The following is a 20,982-nucleotide window of genomic DNA, read 5'->3' as shown; positions in this document are numbered from 1 at the left end:
TACTTGAGTAATAATGGAGAATTTAACCCATGTGGTAGGCCTATTAAGGGGCCAACACTCCTCTTTAGCCTATGGCTGATCATATAGGATGACAGTAAGCTGTGGTGGAATTCCTGTGTGTTATTAGGTGACCTGGAGTCAGGAATCAGTACAAATCCTAAATCACTTCACTTCATAATGCTTTCTCATGAGGTCACAATTTTTTCTTTGAACTGGGGGGTAGATTCTTTTTTTTTTCATGATATCTTTCCACCTCCAACACTTTTTTCATGGTCAAGAAAGCCAACAATATTAACTATTGCTTTCGGTCCGGTTGTGCACTACCCAAAAGTAAACACTAAAATCAATCTCATTTTCATCATCTACCAGGTATAAAGTTGAAATATGATTCTAACAACGAATGTTTGAATTACATACAGTGCTACTATGTTCCATTACAACAATATAAGATTCAGAGTCTTATTGCTTCACCATGGTTGTGACTCCGGCCCTTGCCAAAATGCCCTGGGTATTGGCACCCTTACCATTAATTTGTAGTGGGGAAGGATGGATTGTGACCAATGAGTTCTTATGAAGTCATCAGTTTAGGTAAAAACCCCAGATGGTTGCTAGCACAAACTAAAACCCAATTTCAAGTCATTAATTACATCTTTTTGCATCATGACCTGGTAATGGCAAAGATGAATACTAAGACCTTTAAGTAAGCCATGTTAAATCACACACATTTCATTATTTCTCTCTTATTAGTCACAATACATATGTACATTCTCCTAGTACAGTATGTATGCAGCCAGTTTACTATAGTAGGCGATAGTATAGTTTGACTGCGGATTGTAAAGGGCAGTAAGCACCTGCCCGGCTGACTCCACGTCCCGGAGCTTTGAGGAACGCTGTTAAAGTGATTGAATCCCAATCAAAGAATACCACGACAACGACCATATCTAGAGACAGACATAACAATAGGGATACTGTAAATCCAGCTATTTTAGCTAGATTGTTGAACGTATTTGGATTTGATATTCGAGACTGTGTGATAGTACAAGTAACGTGGCTAACTGTGACCAGTCGCTAATACACACTGTCTCCGTTTCTGGGATGATGTGGGTTGAAAGCGAAATAATTAAGAATATTACGTTATTTAATGGTGGGAGTATGTTTATCAGAAAAACATTTTCAAGTCCGTTTTGCAGCGCTGAAAGTTTGTTTGGCTGTCTCCAGTGACGTTCCACTTTACCAGTGCTTGGTGTTGATTACTACTCACTCATTAGGTTGATTTCACTGCTGCCGCAAAGCCCCCCATCAGGAGGTTCTTGGCTAAGCGGCTGAGAGAGGGACCCTGATCCAATTCACCTTTAAAGTTCACTGGACCTCTCTGGGTTCTCACGGGTCACTGCATCCATACACACGCTGTGCACTCACAGTGAAGACCTCATTACCTCATTTCCTGTGACTACTGTACCAGACATGAAGGAAAATTCAAGGATGGCTGCCATACACAAGTTTTACAATGTTTCACATGGACTGCGGACTGGAGGGAAATCTTGAATGTCATGGTTGGTTGGTTGAACGCTTACTCTTGAGACACTTGGATTGAAGTGGGAGTCTTTGGAAAAAGAGAGGATCCTTAGAATGAGAATTAGCCCTACTTAGCGTTTTTACAAGACACATTTATTAGTCTGTATGGAGAAATAAACCCCAACTTGAAAGTTAGCGTAGCAGTGCAGCCTTTAGCTCATTAACCTTTTATCCCCTGCACCTTGCAGCAGTTAACAGGCTTGGCCTCTTCCCCAACACACATTCATCCGCCCATAATCAGGTCAACGGCAGAATTAAGCATCTTTTAAACCTGGTCAGTGGTGCTTGGAGGTTGTTAAAATACTTCCTTTTTGAGTTGTCAATGGGATCCGATGTGTTAAAACAGCCGTCTGTAGGGGAATACAGGAGTCTCAAGGGACAAGATCAGGGGACGGGGCTCGCTAGTAGACACAAAAGTGGTGAAAGGGTTTGGTAGCAGGATGAAGGAAATATACATTAATGACACAACTACATACCAAACACTTAGAACCCAACCTGTATCCGGATGTGTGTTATTTGCTCAAGTTTGCCAATATTCAGTGTAGGCAACAAGAGTACTTCTCTTTGTCTCCGGGCCAGATGGACTCCTGTTTCTGTTTTATTAGTGTGCTGTGCATGTTGTGGAGTGTCACACTGACTGTACAGCTCTGTGTACAAATCAGTTAGCGCCAGCAGCATCATCAATCTTCCCTTTCAACCAGTGACAGATGGACTGCCATAAAACGTCCCAGACTGCTGTGTGTAATTCCCAGCAGAAGAAGAATTTTTACAGAGGGACCCTGGATGGAGAGAAAGCCTCCGCTAGAATAATAGTCCCTCCTCAATGCGACTGACGGGGTTCAAACCCGGGTTTCCCACGTGTAAAACACAAGTGTCCACTACCATTAGGCCAGGGACGGTTCAGTTTATAAGTTTCAGGCAGGGCTACCACATGACAGCATGATTCCAAATCACCTCCACTACATTCAGTACACCTTCAGTCATGTGATCTCAGTATAGCATATGTTAGGCACTGAAACAGAGAAATTGAAGCTGCACTACACAAGGCATAACAAGATCCAATATTATTTTATTGCAACACAAATAAAATAAAGTTGGAATTTGTTTGCAGTACAGCATAACACACACCACGCACACACACACACACACACACACACACACACACACACACACGCACACACACACACACACACACACACATACACACACACACATACACACACACACACACACACACACACACACACAGTAGTATGGCAGCATTACACAGTGTGAGCTATGGAGGACCAGTTCCCTTGCTGTTTTAAAGATTTACCCAACTTTAATCCCTAAGGCAACATAACACAGTGAAAAATGAAATCAGAAGTTCCCCTAAACCTAAACAAACACCATAATGAACCCCTCTGGGGTGGAAGTCTTACCGTAGGTGAACACTGATGTCATTTGTTACTGTGAAGTAATTGTACCCAATCAACCATCCCTGTGTATGGAGTGAATCAGGAGACTGACAGGTCCAGTGGACTGTAACCTGCTGTAGCTAGCGAAGCAGGCTCCCGTAGATCAGAGACTCAGCCCGGTGAGGAAATCACACTGGCACAGACAGCAGGCCAGGTGAGAGCTCAGCTCCGTGTGGGTTTGTATGAGTCATCCACGTTGTTACGGTTACAGAGCTCGTCATTTGTTGACTCGCCCGAGGCAGGGTCATTAGTTACAGAGTCAATCTTGGGCAGCCTTAACAAATCATGCCCTGTTTAATGGAGGTCCTTTAGGCAGCCAGCGCCGCTCATCAAAGGAATGAAACTCTCCCCTCTCTCTCATGGCGGGAAGAATATCTCACCCCAGCCGCGGCCAGAGGAATAGTCACATGGAGATGACTGTAAGAGCAACCACTCTCGATAATATCTACACTGCCAAGAAAACTTCATTGTCTCTCAGATGGAATGAGGTCATTGTAAGATTGATGGTGAGTGTTCCCCCCAGCTCTAAATGTGTGCATGTGTGTGTGTGTGTGTGTGTGTGTGTGTGTGTGTGTGTGTGTGGTGTGTGTGTGTGTGTGTGCGTGTGCATGTTTATGCGTATGTATGTGTGTGTGTGTGTGAGTTCGTTTGTGCACGAGTGTGTGTGTGTGTGCGTGCACATTTGCGTGTGTGTGTCTGAGATTGCGTCTGCCGCTCCATGGCACCAGCTTAACCCCCGGATTCCCCGCATTCCTCCCAAAGTCAGGCACAAGCCTCGCCACTGGTCCGTTTAAGGTGATTGACATTATTTGCTACCATTAGGCACTACTATGCAATTGACCTCTGACCCTTAACAAGTGACCTGTTGAAGCAGCCTTAAACCAGATCGTCTAATCTCCATGGGAACAGCAGCCCAATCTAGACTTAGAGCTCTTAGAGCAATCAACACCTAGAGGTGAAGAGTGGAGCCGGGATCACCGCCTCGGACCTGCAAGACTGAAAAACAGAAGGGGGGGCGGGATCACCGCCTCAGACCTGCTGGACCAAGTTGATCAAGTTGACCATGCTGATCAAACCAATAGTTTAATGGTGATGTGTCAAAAAATAAATTGTTTTCAATATATTTCCTCTACATTTTGCAATAGATTTCCTATTGAATAACCTTCTGGTGAAGATGACACCACTGATCAGGTAGGTAACTAACCAGGTAACAAATTATCACCAGTATAAATGTAATTCAATTCATTCCAGCGATATTCATTCCCTCAGGGGGGGGTTCATAACAATTGACAATAAAGAAGAGCAATGAGGAGAGAATCTGACTTCCAGACTGGAGTGTGGCGGTGTGTAGCTGATGGACAACGTTATCAGGCAGATTGAGGGAAGCTTGGCCAGCCTGCTTTATTAGATGTATTGCATGCATGGTGGGAGGTCTGTCTGACCGGGTCTTAATGGCCCTACACACTGACCTCTCACATGCCTGGTGCCTCCTGAACCCAAATATGAAAAGTGGCTTACAGATTGAGTAGATCAAAACATGCTTTCATCATACATACTCCCCATGTCCCCGTACTGCTAAGAGCACCCACACACAGTGTGGTTCAGTTGGTAGAGCACTGTTGGGGGTTGGGGGTTCGATTCCCGCTGGGACCATGTATACTATTACATTTATACTCTCACTGTACTAAGTCGCTTTGGATAAAAGTGTCTTCTAAATGGCGTATATTATTATATATGGATATATATACGAATAGAGAAGTAATGTCCTCTGTGTACTGACACGCCACCTCCAATAACATCAGACTAGTGTTTATTTTGTCGCTGGTTGTCTGTGTGAGGAAAATAACCTGACACGTAACAGTTTATGCAGTCAGCGAAATAAAAAACGTGATGCTATTATGGCTATCAAATGCAAAATATTTCCTCTTGAAGTTTCCATACATTTCCTTAGACAGCTTAAGAGCTGTAATTGAAAACAGATTGTATGTGCACTGTTGAGTTACAGTAGCCCAATAATTGTTTAAATCTGTATTCTTTTTTCCTTTGCAGAGAGGGGTGACTAAAACACATTGCCATTTTACTGGTTAATTTCCTAAATCTAGGGTTAATAAACATACTCTCATGGCAAGTAGTTTCTTATCAAAGTGTAACACTTATACATGCGTAGTGGAAATTCAGTGTCAAGATGTTTTCACTTAGGTTCAAATAAAGTGACATTTTCAGTGGTTGTGACGTCCAGTACTAGATTGAAACCACATTAACTATACATTAACCAAATGAACTATACATTCTCAGCTATAATCTTCTGTTTCAGGCCAAAACATATAGTTTGTGTCTCAAAACATGCATGGGTGGGTGCCAGTGAAAGTCATGAATAGATGAATGAATGTGTGTGTGTGTGTGTGTGTGTGTGTGTGTGTGTGTGTGTGTGTGTGTGTGGCATAGCAGCGGGGCTTTTCCGAATTGTCAATGGAAAACATTAGTGTCATGGCCCAACCCCCCAGCCCCTTTCCCCTTGTTTAATTCAGTCCATCAACACTTCCTCTTTCAGCCTGTTAGTGTCACAGTGCATTTCCTCCCCAGTCTCAACGAGCACAGCGCACCAGAAACAGACCGGTTTTGGGTTTCCCTCAAAAGGCAAAGGGCTTCAAAGTCAATAACAGCTTTTTTGATTTTTATTGACCTGAAGCCTTGCTTTTATTTTTCTCCCAAAAACCACTTGTCCACATTTCTTTTAGGGAATACTACACTAAAGAGTGGGTCGATCATGTCAGGGTTGAAAATGGTCGCATTGCTTATTACACCTGCAACTCATTTAACAAGGTGTTAAAAATGGTGTCCAGCCTTCAGCACCTTTAAGGATAACTAACTAACTGGCTGTGTTTGATATTCACACAGAGAGAGGTAGAGGGCTCTCCAGAGGACATGCACAACCAATCAGGACAGAACAGCACCAGTATGTTCTTCTCAGTCACAATGTATAACATCAAATACCAAACACCAGTGCCTGAGATTAGTATAGGGCATAGAATGTCCTCTGTGTTGTATGTTCAGTGCTCTCCCTCTCCTCTCCCTTGCAACCGGTGAAGGGGAAGAGAAAACACAGACAATCTGTAGGTAATCAACCGCCCAATGAATGTCTGTGATCTTTTGGGGGGAAATCTACTCACTAATGGTTTGCCTTGTGTCTTGTGTCATTTCCTTTTGATGTGCGACGGCAGCGATGATCTGTGATCTGGCTGTGTAGTAACTAAAGAGCTTTCAGCAGGCATTTTTAATTACTGGGAGGGAGACTGATTCACTGTGGAACCCCTCCTCATCTGGTTCACATTTCCAACGCAGACCGACTGTAAAACAACACTACCGCTGCTGTCACTGGGACCAAGCCTCTAATGTACAAAAGAAGTCCAGACCCTGATTATCATTCAGTCGAAGCACGAGAGAACCAAGAGGTCCGCTGGCTCGCCCTGGTTTTACTTACCGTCCCCTCTCTCTTTAAGTATCATACTCCCACATAAAACTAATGTCAAGTGTATATACTATATACAATCTCCGCTAAATCAGAGCCAGGTGCTTTCGTATATGAGAAGGGTTCATAATAGAAAGCTATTACAAACATCTGTATGTCCTGTATGTCCTCATAATTTTATCCCACTATGACAGTAAAAGGCTGCTGTAGCAGGGTTAAGGCAGCAGAGCAGGCAGGGGAAACACCCTCTCTTACTTGGATGGTTTGTTCTGTTGCCAAGAGCGTGAGTGATGGGGCTTTCCTATGGGATAGGGAGCTCTCCCTTCAGAATCTCATCATCACAGAGGCAGGGCAGAACCTCAGATTCTTAAGAGTGTTCCAATCTCCCTAAAACTCCACTACCATGGAATGTCAAGGGTGTAATGGATGTAAAAAGCAAAGCGTTCCACATTGTTCATCACAGCAGTTTCCACAACGATTCAGTGTTCTTTAATGTGGCCACGTGTGCATTACATGATAGATGTAGTAGGATGGGTCAAGCCCACAGTCTGACTGAAGCAGGTAGTAGTAGTTGTGCTGGCTATGCTCAGGAGAGAACAGTGTTTGCTAACAGCACTGACCCATGGAAGACCCCCTCTCCCACAGGATTAGAGAGCCTCCCTCTGACCTCCTCCTATCAAAATAGACCTCCTCCTCCATCACTTTGCTTACTCACTGGACTGTGCAAGGTCTCTCTTCCACTGTATCAATTAGAGGGTTTAAAAGACTGCTGCCATTTGACTCCTCTGTAGAGAAGACTTCCACTTTTAAAGCCATTCAAAGAGAGGTTTAGCCAGGGCAAACAGACACGTCCAGCTGAGGGAGAAGGAGAGATCACTTTTGCCTGTTATCTGTCAAGAGAGACACGTGTTAGAAGAAGAAGCATATCAAGTGTCCAAACTGCAATGGAATAAATAATGACAATTTGGATACAGTTAGAAACTTTTTCAACGGAGAAGCAGACACAAATTGGTCAGTTAAAGTTATTAATTAAAAAAATATGAACTCATTCAAAACCATCTCAAATGTCCATTCATCAAAAGTAACAATTCACAATGAATCCTGCACAAAACCAACAATACACTTCTGTTTCCTGACAGATACGTATTTCCACAACCCACCATATCACCAATGACTGTGGAACATGGCCGAAAAGGCCTCCAGATGCCCCTTTAGAAACGACACATTCCAATCTTTTGTTCTCCAATAGCTGCCCTGAGCAGCTGCTTAGAGCAGCCTCCTCTTTTTATGTCTTACCTTGTTGTCTAGAGGCGGGTGGGACAGCCAGGGAGCCTGCCCTTCCGGGGAGAGAGAGAAAGGCAGGGAGAGCTACAGAAAGCGTCACACACATTCCTTTCCCTTGTCCCCCCTCTTTCTCTTGATTGCCACCCCCTTTCTTAGGGGATGTGTACCTTGTAGAATGCACACAGCTCACAGAGACAATAGGCCACTCGACCTTTGACCCTTAAGGAAAAAGGCATGCTTAATCTGATGTTAGGATCCTCTCCTGCTCATTGTCTATGGGGCAGGGGACTGAATGTGGCTCTAGACTTGGGGTCAGTCGTTGCATCTGCCCACCACGCCTCACCAACCAATGTGTTTGTGTCTTGGCTGCCCCCCTAACAGACAGACAGATAGACACACACATACACACACACACACACACACACACACACACACACACACACACAGACAAACACATACAGCCCACCCAGCAGGGAATATGGGGCTCTATCCTGAAACGGGATGTCTGCTGACCCTGCGTTTACCTCGCCAACTGTCACTCAAGTCATTTGACTAACGTCATCATCAGTATTAATGAAAACATTCATACCGTCCTATGGGTTCTCTCACTGTCACGGATCATAATGTACCAAGCAGTCCAACTGCCAAACAGACATTTTGGATTAAGTGGTGAGTGAAGCTGATTTGAAACCCCACAGGTGGGGGGTTGACATTTGTCCAAGATGGTTTGATAGAGCGGACTGGTTTGATGGAGAGGGCAGAGGACTGGTTAGACTGGTGTCCAATGAGGATTAGCAAACAGGTTGGGTGTCAGGAGAAGACTGGTCTTTGTGGACTACACCCAAGTTGTATGAGTTTGTCACTAAGGTGACACAGTAGCAACAACCCCTAACCAGAAACCATGATGAAGACAGGAAGTATCCTATCAAATCATGGTATACAGTACTTGAATGAAAATATTATCGTATAACAGCATTGAAGGAATAACCTCTTGGAATCTTGGAACACATTTGAAAATATAATCAAAATACATAATTGAAAAGATACTTTAATTTACCTATTACATGAAACATCTTACAGGTCATCAAAATGAAAATACTTTTATAATTTGGTTAAATAATTTGATTGATTGTTTCGAATGGAATGTCATTATAAAATGTGTCAATATTAATTCTTACAATTGTATGTTAAAAATGATTAGTTCTGATTTGGTTTTGGGCATGTTGCTAATGGTTATATACAGAACCAACAAAACATATATGCGGCATAAATTTACATTTCCTTATAAATTTGTCTGAGAAGATAAAATTGGTTTTGAGTTCCAGTAGAAGTAAAATACAAACATTAGACATGAAGAAACAAACTAAAATATGATAAAAACAGGCTACAACAGATCTGTAAACAATGGAGCAGCCTTTCAATACATGAACAAAATGTCCCATTCTCATGCTTTTACATTAAAGACACAATCCCCAGTTTTTTGCCTGAGTTTGTGGTAGATCTCATCATGGGATCTACAATAACCAATCCTAAAATACCGTTGTAGTTATAATGAGCAGTAACATGAACCCCAACAAAAAAAACAACAACAATATAATAACTTATCCATAGAACATAAATTATAATTTCCGTATCAAATATTTACATATGGTGATATGAACATCAGTGCATTACAGGAAAAGGCCAACAGGCATTTTAGTATCACTTCCAATAATTCTAACCACAACAGGAAAATGATGAGTCCTTAACTAAGCAGCCTCTGGGTATTTTTGGTGGAAGTACACAGGCGTTTCAGCTCAACAAGGCTTCACACTCTGTCTAACTAAACACGTAAGCATCCCCTCAAGTCAAGTTCCAAGTACAAGTCTTCTGCAGTGAAACTGGTTTATTTTTACTTGACATGGCCAAATAGTTATTTTTCAGCTATGTGCTGGTGGTTTGGTGGTTTTCCATTGCTAAAAACATGACCTGAATAGGTGAGAGGGTTCAGGGAAGAGATAAGAAAAATGGCTTAGTTTTGAGCAGGTGTGCTAATCAATTCCACCTCAAGTTGCATCTGGTAGCTTCAAGTATTACCGTCTTTTTCACCACACAGGCCCTGATGGTCATCTATATACCCATAGGCCTAATTATCTATACAATATGGCTATATAATTCAGTGGTCCAAAAGGAGGAGGTGAAATGACACACTACTACTACCTACACCCACATGACTCCACCACCATGTCCTCATACTGCTTATAAACAACGTTATTGCCTGAGTCTATGTAGAGGATACTGATGGGGCTGAGTTTGGATGGGGCACAACAGCTAGGGGGCATGTTGCTGGGGTTCATGGAGTTCATGAGAGTCTGGATGATGGCGTGGTTCGTGGGCTCCAGGTGTGACCTCAGAGGAAAGTCACACACGCCCTCGCAGTGGTATGCCTCGTAATCCAGAGGAGCGATGATCCAATCGTCCCACCCCAGCTCTCTGAAGTTCACATGCAATGGCTTCTTGCTGCATCTCGACTTGGACTTTTTCCCATGTCTCTTGCCGTGACGGTTCTTTGATATCGCTGTCCTGCGCCTCCGGCTGGTTTTGGAACGAGGACCCTTCTGTTTCGCTTTCTTCCCAGGCCCTATCAACGGCATGACTTCTCTCATCTCGCTGAAGAGGGTCTGTCTCTTTTTGGACCTGGTGAACACAACTAAGATGGCCTTCTTCTGCTGAGGGCGGCCGTTTCTGTGAAAACCCAGATGATGCAAGTCCAGCTCCCTCTCGGGGCTGTCCAGTGTGGCCTTGAGCTCCAGACAGAACTGGTGCCCCTGGGAGGTCAGGTGATGCCGTTCTTTAAATATTTCCCACACATCCAACACTTCCCACCTGGGCCGGTGGGAATCGTGAAGATCCAGGGTTCTGGAGTCCAGCAGCTGCTGTGTGCGGCAGGAGAGGAGCTGGATGTCCAGCGGCTCTGTTTCCGACATCCTGAAATTCCCAGACACTTTGGTGTATATCCTCAGCTCAGCCCCCAGCACCTCAGCTTTGTCTGGCAGGGTAGAGACGTCAAACAGATACTGCTGCCTTTTCAGGGGGGAGAGTGGGAGGTCATCTGTGAAAGGCATTAAATAATTGCAGACAGATTCATTGTGGGAGCACATTCCGAAGGATATAATATCCCTGCCTGCCATTCAAATTGTTTCAATGTTTACGACCAGTTTATGAATATAGATGAAAATCAATCCGGGCTTAACTCTAAGTGATGATAATCAGTAATCCACCATACACCATAAGAGTCAGTCAGTGCCTTGGATGAAAATATTATTTAGGTACTTAACATGCAGAAAGTAATCAAGAAATTTAAATTAATAAGAGTCAAAACATCTGTCTCTTGCTCTCTCTCTCTGTCTTATACACACACACACACACACACACACACACACACACACACACACACACACACACACACACACACACACACACACACACACACACATATATATACAGTGAGTGAGTGGGTCAGAGCACAAAGTTAACTACAATTCCTGTGTCGCTGAAATGGTTCGCCATACCTTGTCCGTTGTCCACAAAGCTTGCAATGGTGTTTGCAGCTTTTGACAACCGAAAAAAACTTGCATTGAGTCCCAACTTTTCTGCTGTAGAGAAAGTCTTGTATATTGAGAGCATGTAGTCGTGAGGCTCAACTGAATCTTTGAGTCCACCCTTGTGATGTCTCTCGCTTAACGATGGTGAACTGTATAAGTCCTTAATGTACTTGGACGCATCTTGTCCATCGAACACTTTCGTTACCTTGCTGGTCTTAGGACCAGATGGAAGGAAAATTGCAACTGCCTGAAAGCAAGGAAAATCCCAACCTATTATAAGGACTGCAAATAGGCTGACAATTCGACAGAAATCCATAATTCTCCTCCAGAAAAAAAGTTCGGTAGAACGAATCAGATGCGTGGTATGTGGCTGAGGGACCACGGACACTGAAGCTGAAGCTGGACTCCACTGGACTCCACATCGACTCAGAACAAGTGTATACTACTTTACACAGTGTGCACTGCACTGAATCGTCAGACGAGACCAGAAAAAAACCAAATGGTAGAGCACGCCCACCTTGTAGACCAGTGGACTCTCATGGGGTTGTAAAACAACGTCCCAGTGTAGCGATGGGGCAAACCGTTACATTAAAATCATAATCTTATAGAAGATACCTATTATACTAATATACCTAATATCAAGAAATATCACAATGGGCGATATGTCATACCATAAGCAGGTGTGCTTACGTCAATGTGTGTGCAGATGTACAGGTGGCTTTGTGTTTTCGAATACTAATACACACATCTAGGCCCACCTCTCCTTCCCAATAGCTTAGCAGCGCTTTGTTGTCACAAGAAACGTTTGGTATATTGTGCTTTCTTAATGTTGCATTGAATAATCAGACATCCTTTCTTATCGCCATTCTACCGCATTCCTCAAAATAGAGGTTCGAGAACTTCTAAGGAGCCTAAAACCAGAGCAGCTACCATGCATGGAGTCTTCCGCCCTCTAGTGAATAAAGTTAACGCACGCATTAAAAAAAAAAAAAAAACCTTCTTGAGGACCTGGTCACGTCTGCTGCTTTCAGGACCATGGACAGTAGTATACTTTATCTCGCCATCCCCTTCAAAAAATAATTCCTGTATGTTGATTGAAGAAACTGTCTGAGCAATACTACATAAGTTCCACGTTTTTTTTTGTATCACTTTGAATGAGTTAAGAAAATAATGAAGTCCAACTTTTTTGCGATTTTGAAAAAAAGTGCTTTTAATAGAAAGATCATTCAGATTCAACAGTTCCCCAGCATTACATCATTATATTAGACCCTATGCATAACATATTCACAGAACGATCTTTATGTTCATACTTTCAATAGATCAATGAAAGCAACACTGTCATTGCTCCAAAAAGAGGTAGCCTTGTATTCAACATGATTTGCATGAATATATTAATTTAATTCTAAAATAAAAAACACACAATCACAAATAGAAAAAGGATTAAACAATTTGATCCCATATTGTGCAGATAATTCCCAGAAAGAGTCCTTCATCCTTCATAACATTACATGTACTTGTTCATATTTCTCAGGTGTATGTAACCATAGACTTATATTAAATCCTTTATATAATTCTATGTACAACGTAACACCCTCATAGACTAAAATAAACTAGAAGTCAAAGACCAGATAGCAGTCTTAACTTACAGGCCTACAAATAGGAGGCTCAGTACATAGAGGAGGCTAACCAGGCAGAGAGTGCTTGGGGAGAGAGCTGTGCAGGATGCAAAGATACTATCATCCTCGGTGGTGGAGATCTCAGGGGTAGTGGTAGATGGCATTGTGGTTGTTATGTTAGTGATAGGTGGCATTGTGTAAGGTGGCATTGTGTAAGGTGGCATTGTGGTTGTTATGTTAGTGGTAGGTGGCATTGTGTAAGGTGGCATTGTGGTAGTGGTGGCCTTGACCGAGAACATCCGTGACGCAACTCCCCATTCCTTCAGAGTGAAGGCGATGGTCAAGTTCTCACCTACAGGGGAGGGAAACAAAGATATAGACTGTAACAGTGTTGTTGGAACTGAAACTGATGAAATGCTTCATTAAAGTCACATTCATTTTCATTAAAACATTTAGTTAATGGGGAACACATCAAACGTCAAATGCTATCTGAGGGCAACGACTGTATTTCGAAAGCGAAAAGCAAACAATCCATTACCACAAAAAGAAAAGAGTAAACAAGTGTCCTGTATGGAAACGAGTATCGAGGAGATCATTCCTGTCTAATTCTAGGGCAATTGCCATCATACATAAGTACCTCGCCACCAAGAAATGGTCAGTCATGGTCATTCGTCATTAGGAAGCCAGCTCTTTTAAGTTATTTTATGCGCCTTGCGCTGTTTTTACTAAGCAAATCTGCCCATTGATATACTGTATGTTACACACGATTTCTACCTCTAGCAGCCTCCCCTGTTGTGTCTTGTATGTATAACTTTATGTATGCTGCCTTCTTTGGCCACGGGCTCACTTGTAAAAGAGATGTAAATCTCAATGTGACTTCTCAGGTTAAATAAAGGATACATACAACATTTAAAAAAAACTGAAGCTGGGAAGATATCTGTAACTCTAGCGCAGGCTTTAGTAATTCAAAGTAAGAGCATACTTTGCTGTGCTGTATTGGGGGAGGCTGGTGGAGGTAGAAATCGGAGGACGGGCTCATTGTAATGCATGCAATGGAATGAGGAATGGGATGTTTGATATCATTCCTCATTCCATTCCATGCATTACAATGAGCCCGTCCTCCGATTTCTACCTCCACCAGCCTCCCCTGTACTGTACGTACCATTAGTGAGAATGGCCAGGTCAGTGAAGTTGGCCCAGCAGTTGCTGAAGAGGATGGTGGTATTTCCTACGAGTCCTTCCATGCTGCCGGAGGTATTCATCAGCGTTGCCGTGGCAGTGAGGGTTGTGACTCCCACGGATACACAGTTACCCTAGAGACAGAGATCACAGTCACGAACCACACATACATCATTTAGATATGCATTATGGACAATAAACAAAACATATTACTGTAAAGCACATTGAACTGCACTTTTGTATAAAACGTTCTAAATGAATAAAGTTTGATTGATTGTATATGTACATACATCCCTTGTATATACATCCTACATCATCTTGTTTGACATACTTTGACAATGTCCATTATAATGTCAACATGCATCACTATAATGCAATGACTATTGCAGGAAGTATCTAAACTTGCTGCTGGAATATCTATGAGGTTTATATGCACAAAGTATTGATATTTTGGGACCATATCAATGGTGGGCTGGAAAAAGATCGAACAATTATGAAAGTCATCCTTAAAGGGGCAATCTGGGATTGGTACATCAATGTTTTAAGTTTTAAATGTTATGATATATATATATATAGCCATTGATTCTTCAAGAACATAACTTATTTCATGATTGAACTGTCTTACGGTACCTCTTTAGAACCCAACATATGGGCTTGTTTTACTCCATTGTTTGCAAACAATTGTAAACAAACACTGTATAGCTTCAAAAGATGGTTAAAACTAGTACTCACAGCGTCATCTACAGCCATGAGACTAGGCTGCTGAATGAGCGGACCCTCGTACTCCCCGACCACTGGCTCCTCCATAAGCATCAGGCTGGACACACTCGCCACAAAGCTCACTTTGGGTTCCTCTCTAGTGGGCTCAGTAGTGGCCACCTGTGTGTGTGTGTGTGTGTGTGTGTGTATGTGTGTGTGTGTGTGTGTGTGTGTGTGTGTGTGGGGTGGGGGTGGGGGGGGGGATAAAATACAACCATCAGTATACTGTACACATAACAGCAATACTGTACATGATCAAATTCAAAGTAAAAGCAGTGTTAGATATTTCATCAATGGAGTGCCTTTATACTGTAGGCAAAAGGTGGAGGTGCATTTTGTTGGAATAAAGAATCAGAAAAGGTCTGGGAGACAGTGGGTTAGTTGTGTTTTTATCACAAGACACCAACTATACCTAGTAGTTGACTGAAGGACAACTGAGAGACAGAGATTCAGTTGAGTGAAGGGTTTTTTATTCAGTTATGTGAGAAGTCTTACCTTGTTCCAGGTAGGGTCAGAGGAAGGCGGGGGTGGGGAGATGACACCCAAGGATGATACGTTGAAGCCAATGGACTTACTCAGGCCTCCTGTGACTGCCGCCTCACCGAGGTTGTTGGCAATGTTCTTCAACACAGCAAAGTCCTCCTCATCTGGAGAGAAATACATAATTAAATATAGAATAAAGTTATTAAAGACACTGCATTGAGATATACATATTTTTTTAGGTTGCAAGAAGCTCTACTGAAAAGTTACGCTATACAAACAAACACAGGATGGGGATGTGGTCTTATTTGGCAGTAGTGTCTGTGTGTGTGTGTGTGTGTGTGTGTGTGTGTGTGTGTGTGTGTGTGTGTGTGTGTGTGTGTGTGTGTGTGTGTGTGTGTGTATGTTGTCTGTGGGGCTGGGGTGATGGAGAGCTGAGCAGAAGATTACCGCTGTGTAACAATGAAGTACTATTCCACTATTGTCTTTGCTCACCGCTGGTGGTGTTGGTGGTCTGCTGCATGGGGGGTTTCTGGATCTCCATCTCCACCGTCAGGCCCGTGGACCTCTTCCTGCGCCGTGACCCTCCGTCCTCCCGGATGATTTTAGTGATCCGGATCATGTTTGAGGGAACTTTGAGGAACAGAGCCAGGTTCTGGACCAGGTTGTCTCCGAAGAAGTCGTCAATAGTCATGGCGGGCAGTGCGAAGGAGAGGAAGAGCAAGGGAGAGGTACGGATTTCCACGGGGGTGGAGCCTCGCACCAGGACGTTCAACATCTTGTAGTCCTGGTCAAAGTAGTTGGAGCCCAAGGTGGTGGAGTTTAGCTTTGGAACGAATTGCTCTGGGGGTGCAGGAGTAGAGAAGGCAATGTTATGTTAATGAACAATAACAAGAATGTTAGCTGAAACTATCTTGAGAAAAGTGTTTCGATACTTTTATGTAAGCTTATCAACGTCTTTATGGTGCTACAAACAAAGTGGCCATTCATAAAAGATAATACACTATACCTGGGGTTAGAGGTTTCGCAAGAGTATAGTCAGTGTTGTCCTTGTTCCAGACGGCGTTCGTCGGAGCGACCAGTTTATCTTTAACGTACACGTCCAGACGTTGAGGATTGGCGTAAAACACAGCTACTCTGACAACCTGTGACATACATAAACAACAAATCAAATCAAACTTTACTTGAAGTGCATTTCACACAGATGTCTCCAAAAGACATATCATGACAACATCACAATATAAAAAACAAACACCTCAAGTGTCAGAAAACTGAAAGAACCACAACTGAAGTGCATAGATATAAAGCACTGTAATATCATTGATATGCAGTAAATATAAAATAAGACGTTAATGTATTTCACACGGAAGCCATGCACTAGACCAGAGGATGAGCTGACCTCTGTAGGATCTGCGTTGAGCAGCATGAAGCGTAGTTTCTGAGGGGTGGTGCTGGTGAAGTAGATATCAAAGTGCTTGTTGGTGGCGACCACGCTGTGGAACAGAGACACTCTCCTCTGACAGGTGTAGCCTGCACACCAGCCATGGTCCTGAGGGCCTGAGGGGGAATTACACACGGAACGTTCCGGTCACTCGTCAGCATTTTTGTGGATAGGACTTTTTGTTGGGAGCGCAACACAAAAATGGTTTTGATTGATTGATTGATTGATTGATCGATCGATTGATGGGAAAACTCCTGCTTGAATTAATTTAACTATGTAACCGTATAGCGTTATCGATTTGGCATGAAGGATCTGCATGTTATGCTGTCTTATCATTTTGGCTACACTGCAATGAAACATGTAAACATAGAGCTGCTAAAATGTCCTGACACATTTTAGAATTTATGATGGTGAATTCCTTAAGCCCTTACCGTTAATCAGATCCACATACTTGTCTCCCAGGACCGCCACGGGAGAAAGACGCCTGGTCTCTGTGTCTGAGTCCAGACTCTCGATCACCAGCATCCTGTAGTTGAGGCCGAAGCACTTATAGCTCTGCCAGGGGGCCATGTACACACAGCTGGAGTCCCTGATCACACCTAAGGAGATCAATACCAGCATCAATTAAAAAAGGCATTTACAGGCAGTCAGAACACCACGTACTGCCATTTCACAACGTAAAAATTCAGGAGATTTGCTAAAGACCCACAATGGCTTAGAAATGTTAATAGCCATCCCTGTTTGCCTATGGTGTTGTATTGCAAATATAATGTCAATTTGAGGAGCTAAATAGATGTGAACAAAGTTTTTAAGACAGAAATGGATCAAACTTGACTGATCCCAATGCTGACTCTGTCCTCAGAGATCAAAAGCTTAACCAGGAAGCCTCCACCACCACCACCTACCCTTATTAGGAGCTATCTGGTTGACAGGGATTCGGCTGCCGTTGAGATAGGTGAGCATGACCTTGGGGAGGCGGTAGTCTCCCAGGCCTCTCCTGGCGTCCCCGTCCCACTCATACTCTGACTGGGGAACCACGGCCCCCACCGCTCCCAGGAAGGAGCCATCCATGTCCTTCAGCATGGTCTTCTTCTTAGCATCACAGTCCATGTCCACGCAGTCGGATGGGTTCGCCTTGCTGAGACACACACAGATACACACACAACACAATCAGAGCTGGTTCTCCTCCTCACAGTTGCAGTGGTGCTATTATCCATAGAGTCAATGTAAGAACATTAAGAAAATGCAGGAAATTACAATTCCAGATCTAATATGGAAAATAGGTCTTTTATTTGACATGAATGGGATATTAAATAAATATTGACCAAAAAAAATACAACAAATTTCCTTATTGACACTGTGAGTGAGTGAGTTCACCCATGGCATCAGTTAGATCAACTATGTTTAAGACAATGTGTCTCACCTGACATCAGGCCTGTGGATGAAGACCTTGGCTCCCTCTGTGCTGTCTACAAGCCTTATTCTCTGGACCTCCACAGGGTGCTGCAGGTCTTCGCTCGCAGGGTTGGTCATGAACATCGCCGTGGTCTCAGTGGAGCAGGCGTTCCTGAAACCGACGAATGTGGTGTCTGGAAGACAAAACAAGCAAAGGGAAGGGATTTAAGGCCAGGAGCACCAGTATGATGCATTACTACTGCCTTACAGGAATGAGGAATGGTATCAAAGATGTGGGTTTGATACCATTCCTCATTCTGTTCCATGCATTACAGTGAGCCCGCCCACCGCTTTCTACCTCCACCAGCCTCCCCAGGTACAGACTGAGAGTAGAAGGTCTACTGTAAGTGTGTGAATCTCTACAGCAGCTATCACACTCGGAGTTGACACTTCACAATCGTACTACATTTTCTCTCTGTGGAGACAGGTAGAACATCAGGACATCAGGACTCACCAGAAACTCTCATGAGCCCACTGATGGCGTTGTAGCTCATCACTTTAGTGTGGGGTTTCTCTGGGGCGAGGTTGTGACTCGAAATAAAGGTGGGCCAGGTGATTCCAGACCTGCCACCTATGAAACAGGGAGAGGATCAGGTTATTCTGGACAATAGAGAACATACATACAACATTTAAAAAAACTGAAGCTGGGAAGATATCTGTAACTCTAGCGCAGGCTTTAGTAATTCAAAGTAAGAGCATACTTTGCTGTGCTGTATTGGGGGAGGCTGGTGGAGGTAGAAATCGGAGGACGGGCTCATTGTAATGCATGGAATGGAATAAGGAATGGTGTGTTTGATGTCATTCCTCATTCCGTACCATGCATTACAATGAGTCTGTCCTCCGATTTCTACCTCCACCAGCCTCCCCTGATTGATATACTGTAAGATGGCACATGCAGTACTGGTATCAGGGTTTTAGCTACGGTGACTAAATAGTACCTCTGCAAGGTTGTAATGTAATTGTAATAACAGCTAAATCACACTACAGTACACAGCTATGATGACCATTGCACAGTCGTAACACCTAAATCACACTACAGTACACAGCTATGATGACCATTGTACAGTCGTAACATCTAAATCACACTACAGTACACAGCTATGATGACCATTGTACAGTGAATGGTATAAGGGTTTTAGCTAAGGTGGTAGTAATAGTACCAACCTCCGCGGGTTCGGGGAGCTCTGTGGCCTTGGCTGTTCCGGATGTTGTAGTCACCCATAGGCACTCCATCTGAACAGTTGAAGCTGGGGCTGGTGGCTACTATCAGGGCATTCTGGGATTGGAGGAACGATACATTGCAAAACATCTTATTCATCCTTATTCATCCTTTATATATATTGGCCTACAGGTTTTTGCAAGAGAGACCTGTTTAATTTGTTCTAATTGACCTGTTAATTGTCTTGTTATAATTCGATTTAGTGACTAATACAGATACAGAAAGAGCCCAGAGGAAGGTTTTGCTGTGAAAACCACACAACATAGGGGTGGAAGGGGGTGGGGGCTTAGTGGAAAAAAATATGTTTTTTAAAACTGCATAAAAAAACATTATCAAAAAAAAAAGGAATAGATGTGATGCAAGCAAAACTATCTGACGGAACTTTAACTTACTACGATAGTTAAACGGGATGTAAACACAACAGTGAAATGAAGCCTCTCACCTGGATGTCCACAGTCTTATTAGAGTACCGATGGTTTCTGGAGGGAGGGCCGTAGATAAAGGACATGATGCCATTCCCGTTGTCCACAAGGGTCACTTTTTTCACCATCACAGTCATCGGCACCTGGACATGCAAATGAGTGGTGCTTAGAGTCAGGTAAACAGAAACCCGGCTCTGTCACAATATACTGTATTTATACAATATACTGTATACAATATACTGTATTTGTACAATATACTGTATTTGTTGTAAGTCGCTTTGGATAAAGGCGTCTGCTAAATGCCATAAATGTAAATACTGTCATATATATATATAAGGCTGGGAAAGTGAAAGAGATGCTACAGCTAATTCTTTAAATTCTTTCTTCAAATGTTGGCGTAAGTGTTGACTGTAGGGTTCATGATATAATGTAATGTAATCGATTAGACCACACAGTCCTCAGTTTAAGGTCAACAAACTTTTGCAAGATACATTTTTGTTCATGGGATTGGGGAGGTGTGCCCCTCTATGTCCAATCATTTCTTGACTATATTTCTGTCTATTTCGTGGACCCATTTTATGTTTGTGAGTGCTAATTTTAGAACTATTGGCTGAAACTATAAAAAAAAAGATCTGTAGCTTCTCTTCTCCCTTTGGAACAAAACATTTGAAGGCAGACAGAAAAAGAGGCTCTTCCACGAGACACTGTCACGATGTCTGAGAATGGGAATGTCTAGAAGCCTCTGTTGATGTTAACCGTACAGTTATAGGGAATGACCCTCCCTGCTTGCTGTACCTGGAAGTAGATGCCGAAGTCGTAGTTCTTCCAGATGCTGAAGCCTTGGATGAGGGAGCAGCCAGGAAGGCCATCCCGGTTCATGTAGACCCCGTACAGGCCTCCATGAGCTTCGTTGTCACGCCACATCTCCATCTGTTTCCCTGAGGTTGAACCTGCACACAGCATCCATGAGAAACTGGTAATGGTGGACTATGTGATGTGTTTCTATCACTTGGGAGCATGAACTGCAGGGTTTCATTTCAAA

At 43.2% G+C, this 20,982-nt stretch overlaps 2 protein-coding genes across 2 annotated transcripts in view; both read right to left on the bottom strand.

Moving 5' to 3' along the window:
* Positions 1-9,980: 9,980 nt before the first annotated feature.
* Positions 9,981-11,791, bottom strand: gdf6b (growth differentiation factor 6b; the record flags this gene model as incomplete). Its single annotated transcript, XM_083685042.1, has 3 exons — positions 9,981-10,876; positions 11,337-11,616; positions 11,756-11,791. The coding sequence occupies 3 exons, from the start codon at positions 11,789-11,791 to the stop codon at positions 9,981-9,983; spliced, it is 1,212 nt and encodes a 403-aa protein (XP_083541168.1).
* A 766-nt stretch (positions 11,792-12,557) lies between these two features.
* The window catches only part of pkhd1l1.1 (PKHD1 like 1, tandem duplicate 1), a 42,364-nt gene continuing 33,939 nt past the window's right edge, over positions 12,558-20,982 (bottom strand). The window contains exons 64-77 of the mRNA XM_083684791.1: positions 20,736-20,890; positions 19,961-20,083; positions 19,464-19,575; positions 18,754-18,870; positions 18,268-18,433; positions 17,750-17,982; positions 17,276-17,443; positions 16,803-16,960; positions 16,413-16,548; positions 15,899-16,246; positions 15,419-15,570; positions 14,897-15,043; positions 14,148-14,298; positions 12,558-13,337 (exon numbers count right to left, since the gene is read on the bottom strand). Of these exons, the coding sequence (XP_083540917.1) occupies positions 13,012-13,337; positions 14,148-14,298; positions 14,897-15,043; positions 15,419-15,570; positions 15,899-16,246; positions 16,413-16,548; positions 16,803-16,960; positions 17,276-17,443; positions 17,750-17,982; positions 18,268-18,433; positions 18,754-18,870; positions 19,464-19,575; positions 19,961-20,083; positions 20,736-20,890 (2,492 nt within the window). The 3' untranslated portion in view covers positions 12,558-13,011. The remainder of the gene's footprint in view (positions 13,338-14,147; positions 14,299-14,896; positions 15,044-15,418; positions 15,571-15,898; positions 16,247-16,412; positions 16,549-16,802; positions 16,961-17,275; positions 17,444-17,749; positions 17,983-18,267; positions 18,434-18,753; positions 18,871-19,463; positions 19,576-19,960; positions 20,084-20,735; positions 20,891-20,982) is intronic.

This window comes from Argentina silus (assembly GCF_951799395.1).
Source record: "Argentina silus genome assembly, chromosome: 14".
Lineage (NCBI taxonomy): Eukaryota > Metazoa > Chordata > Actinopteri > Argentiniformes > Argentinidae > Argentina > Argentina silus.
This window is presented reverse-complemented; position numbering and strand designations above follow the sequence as displayed.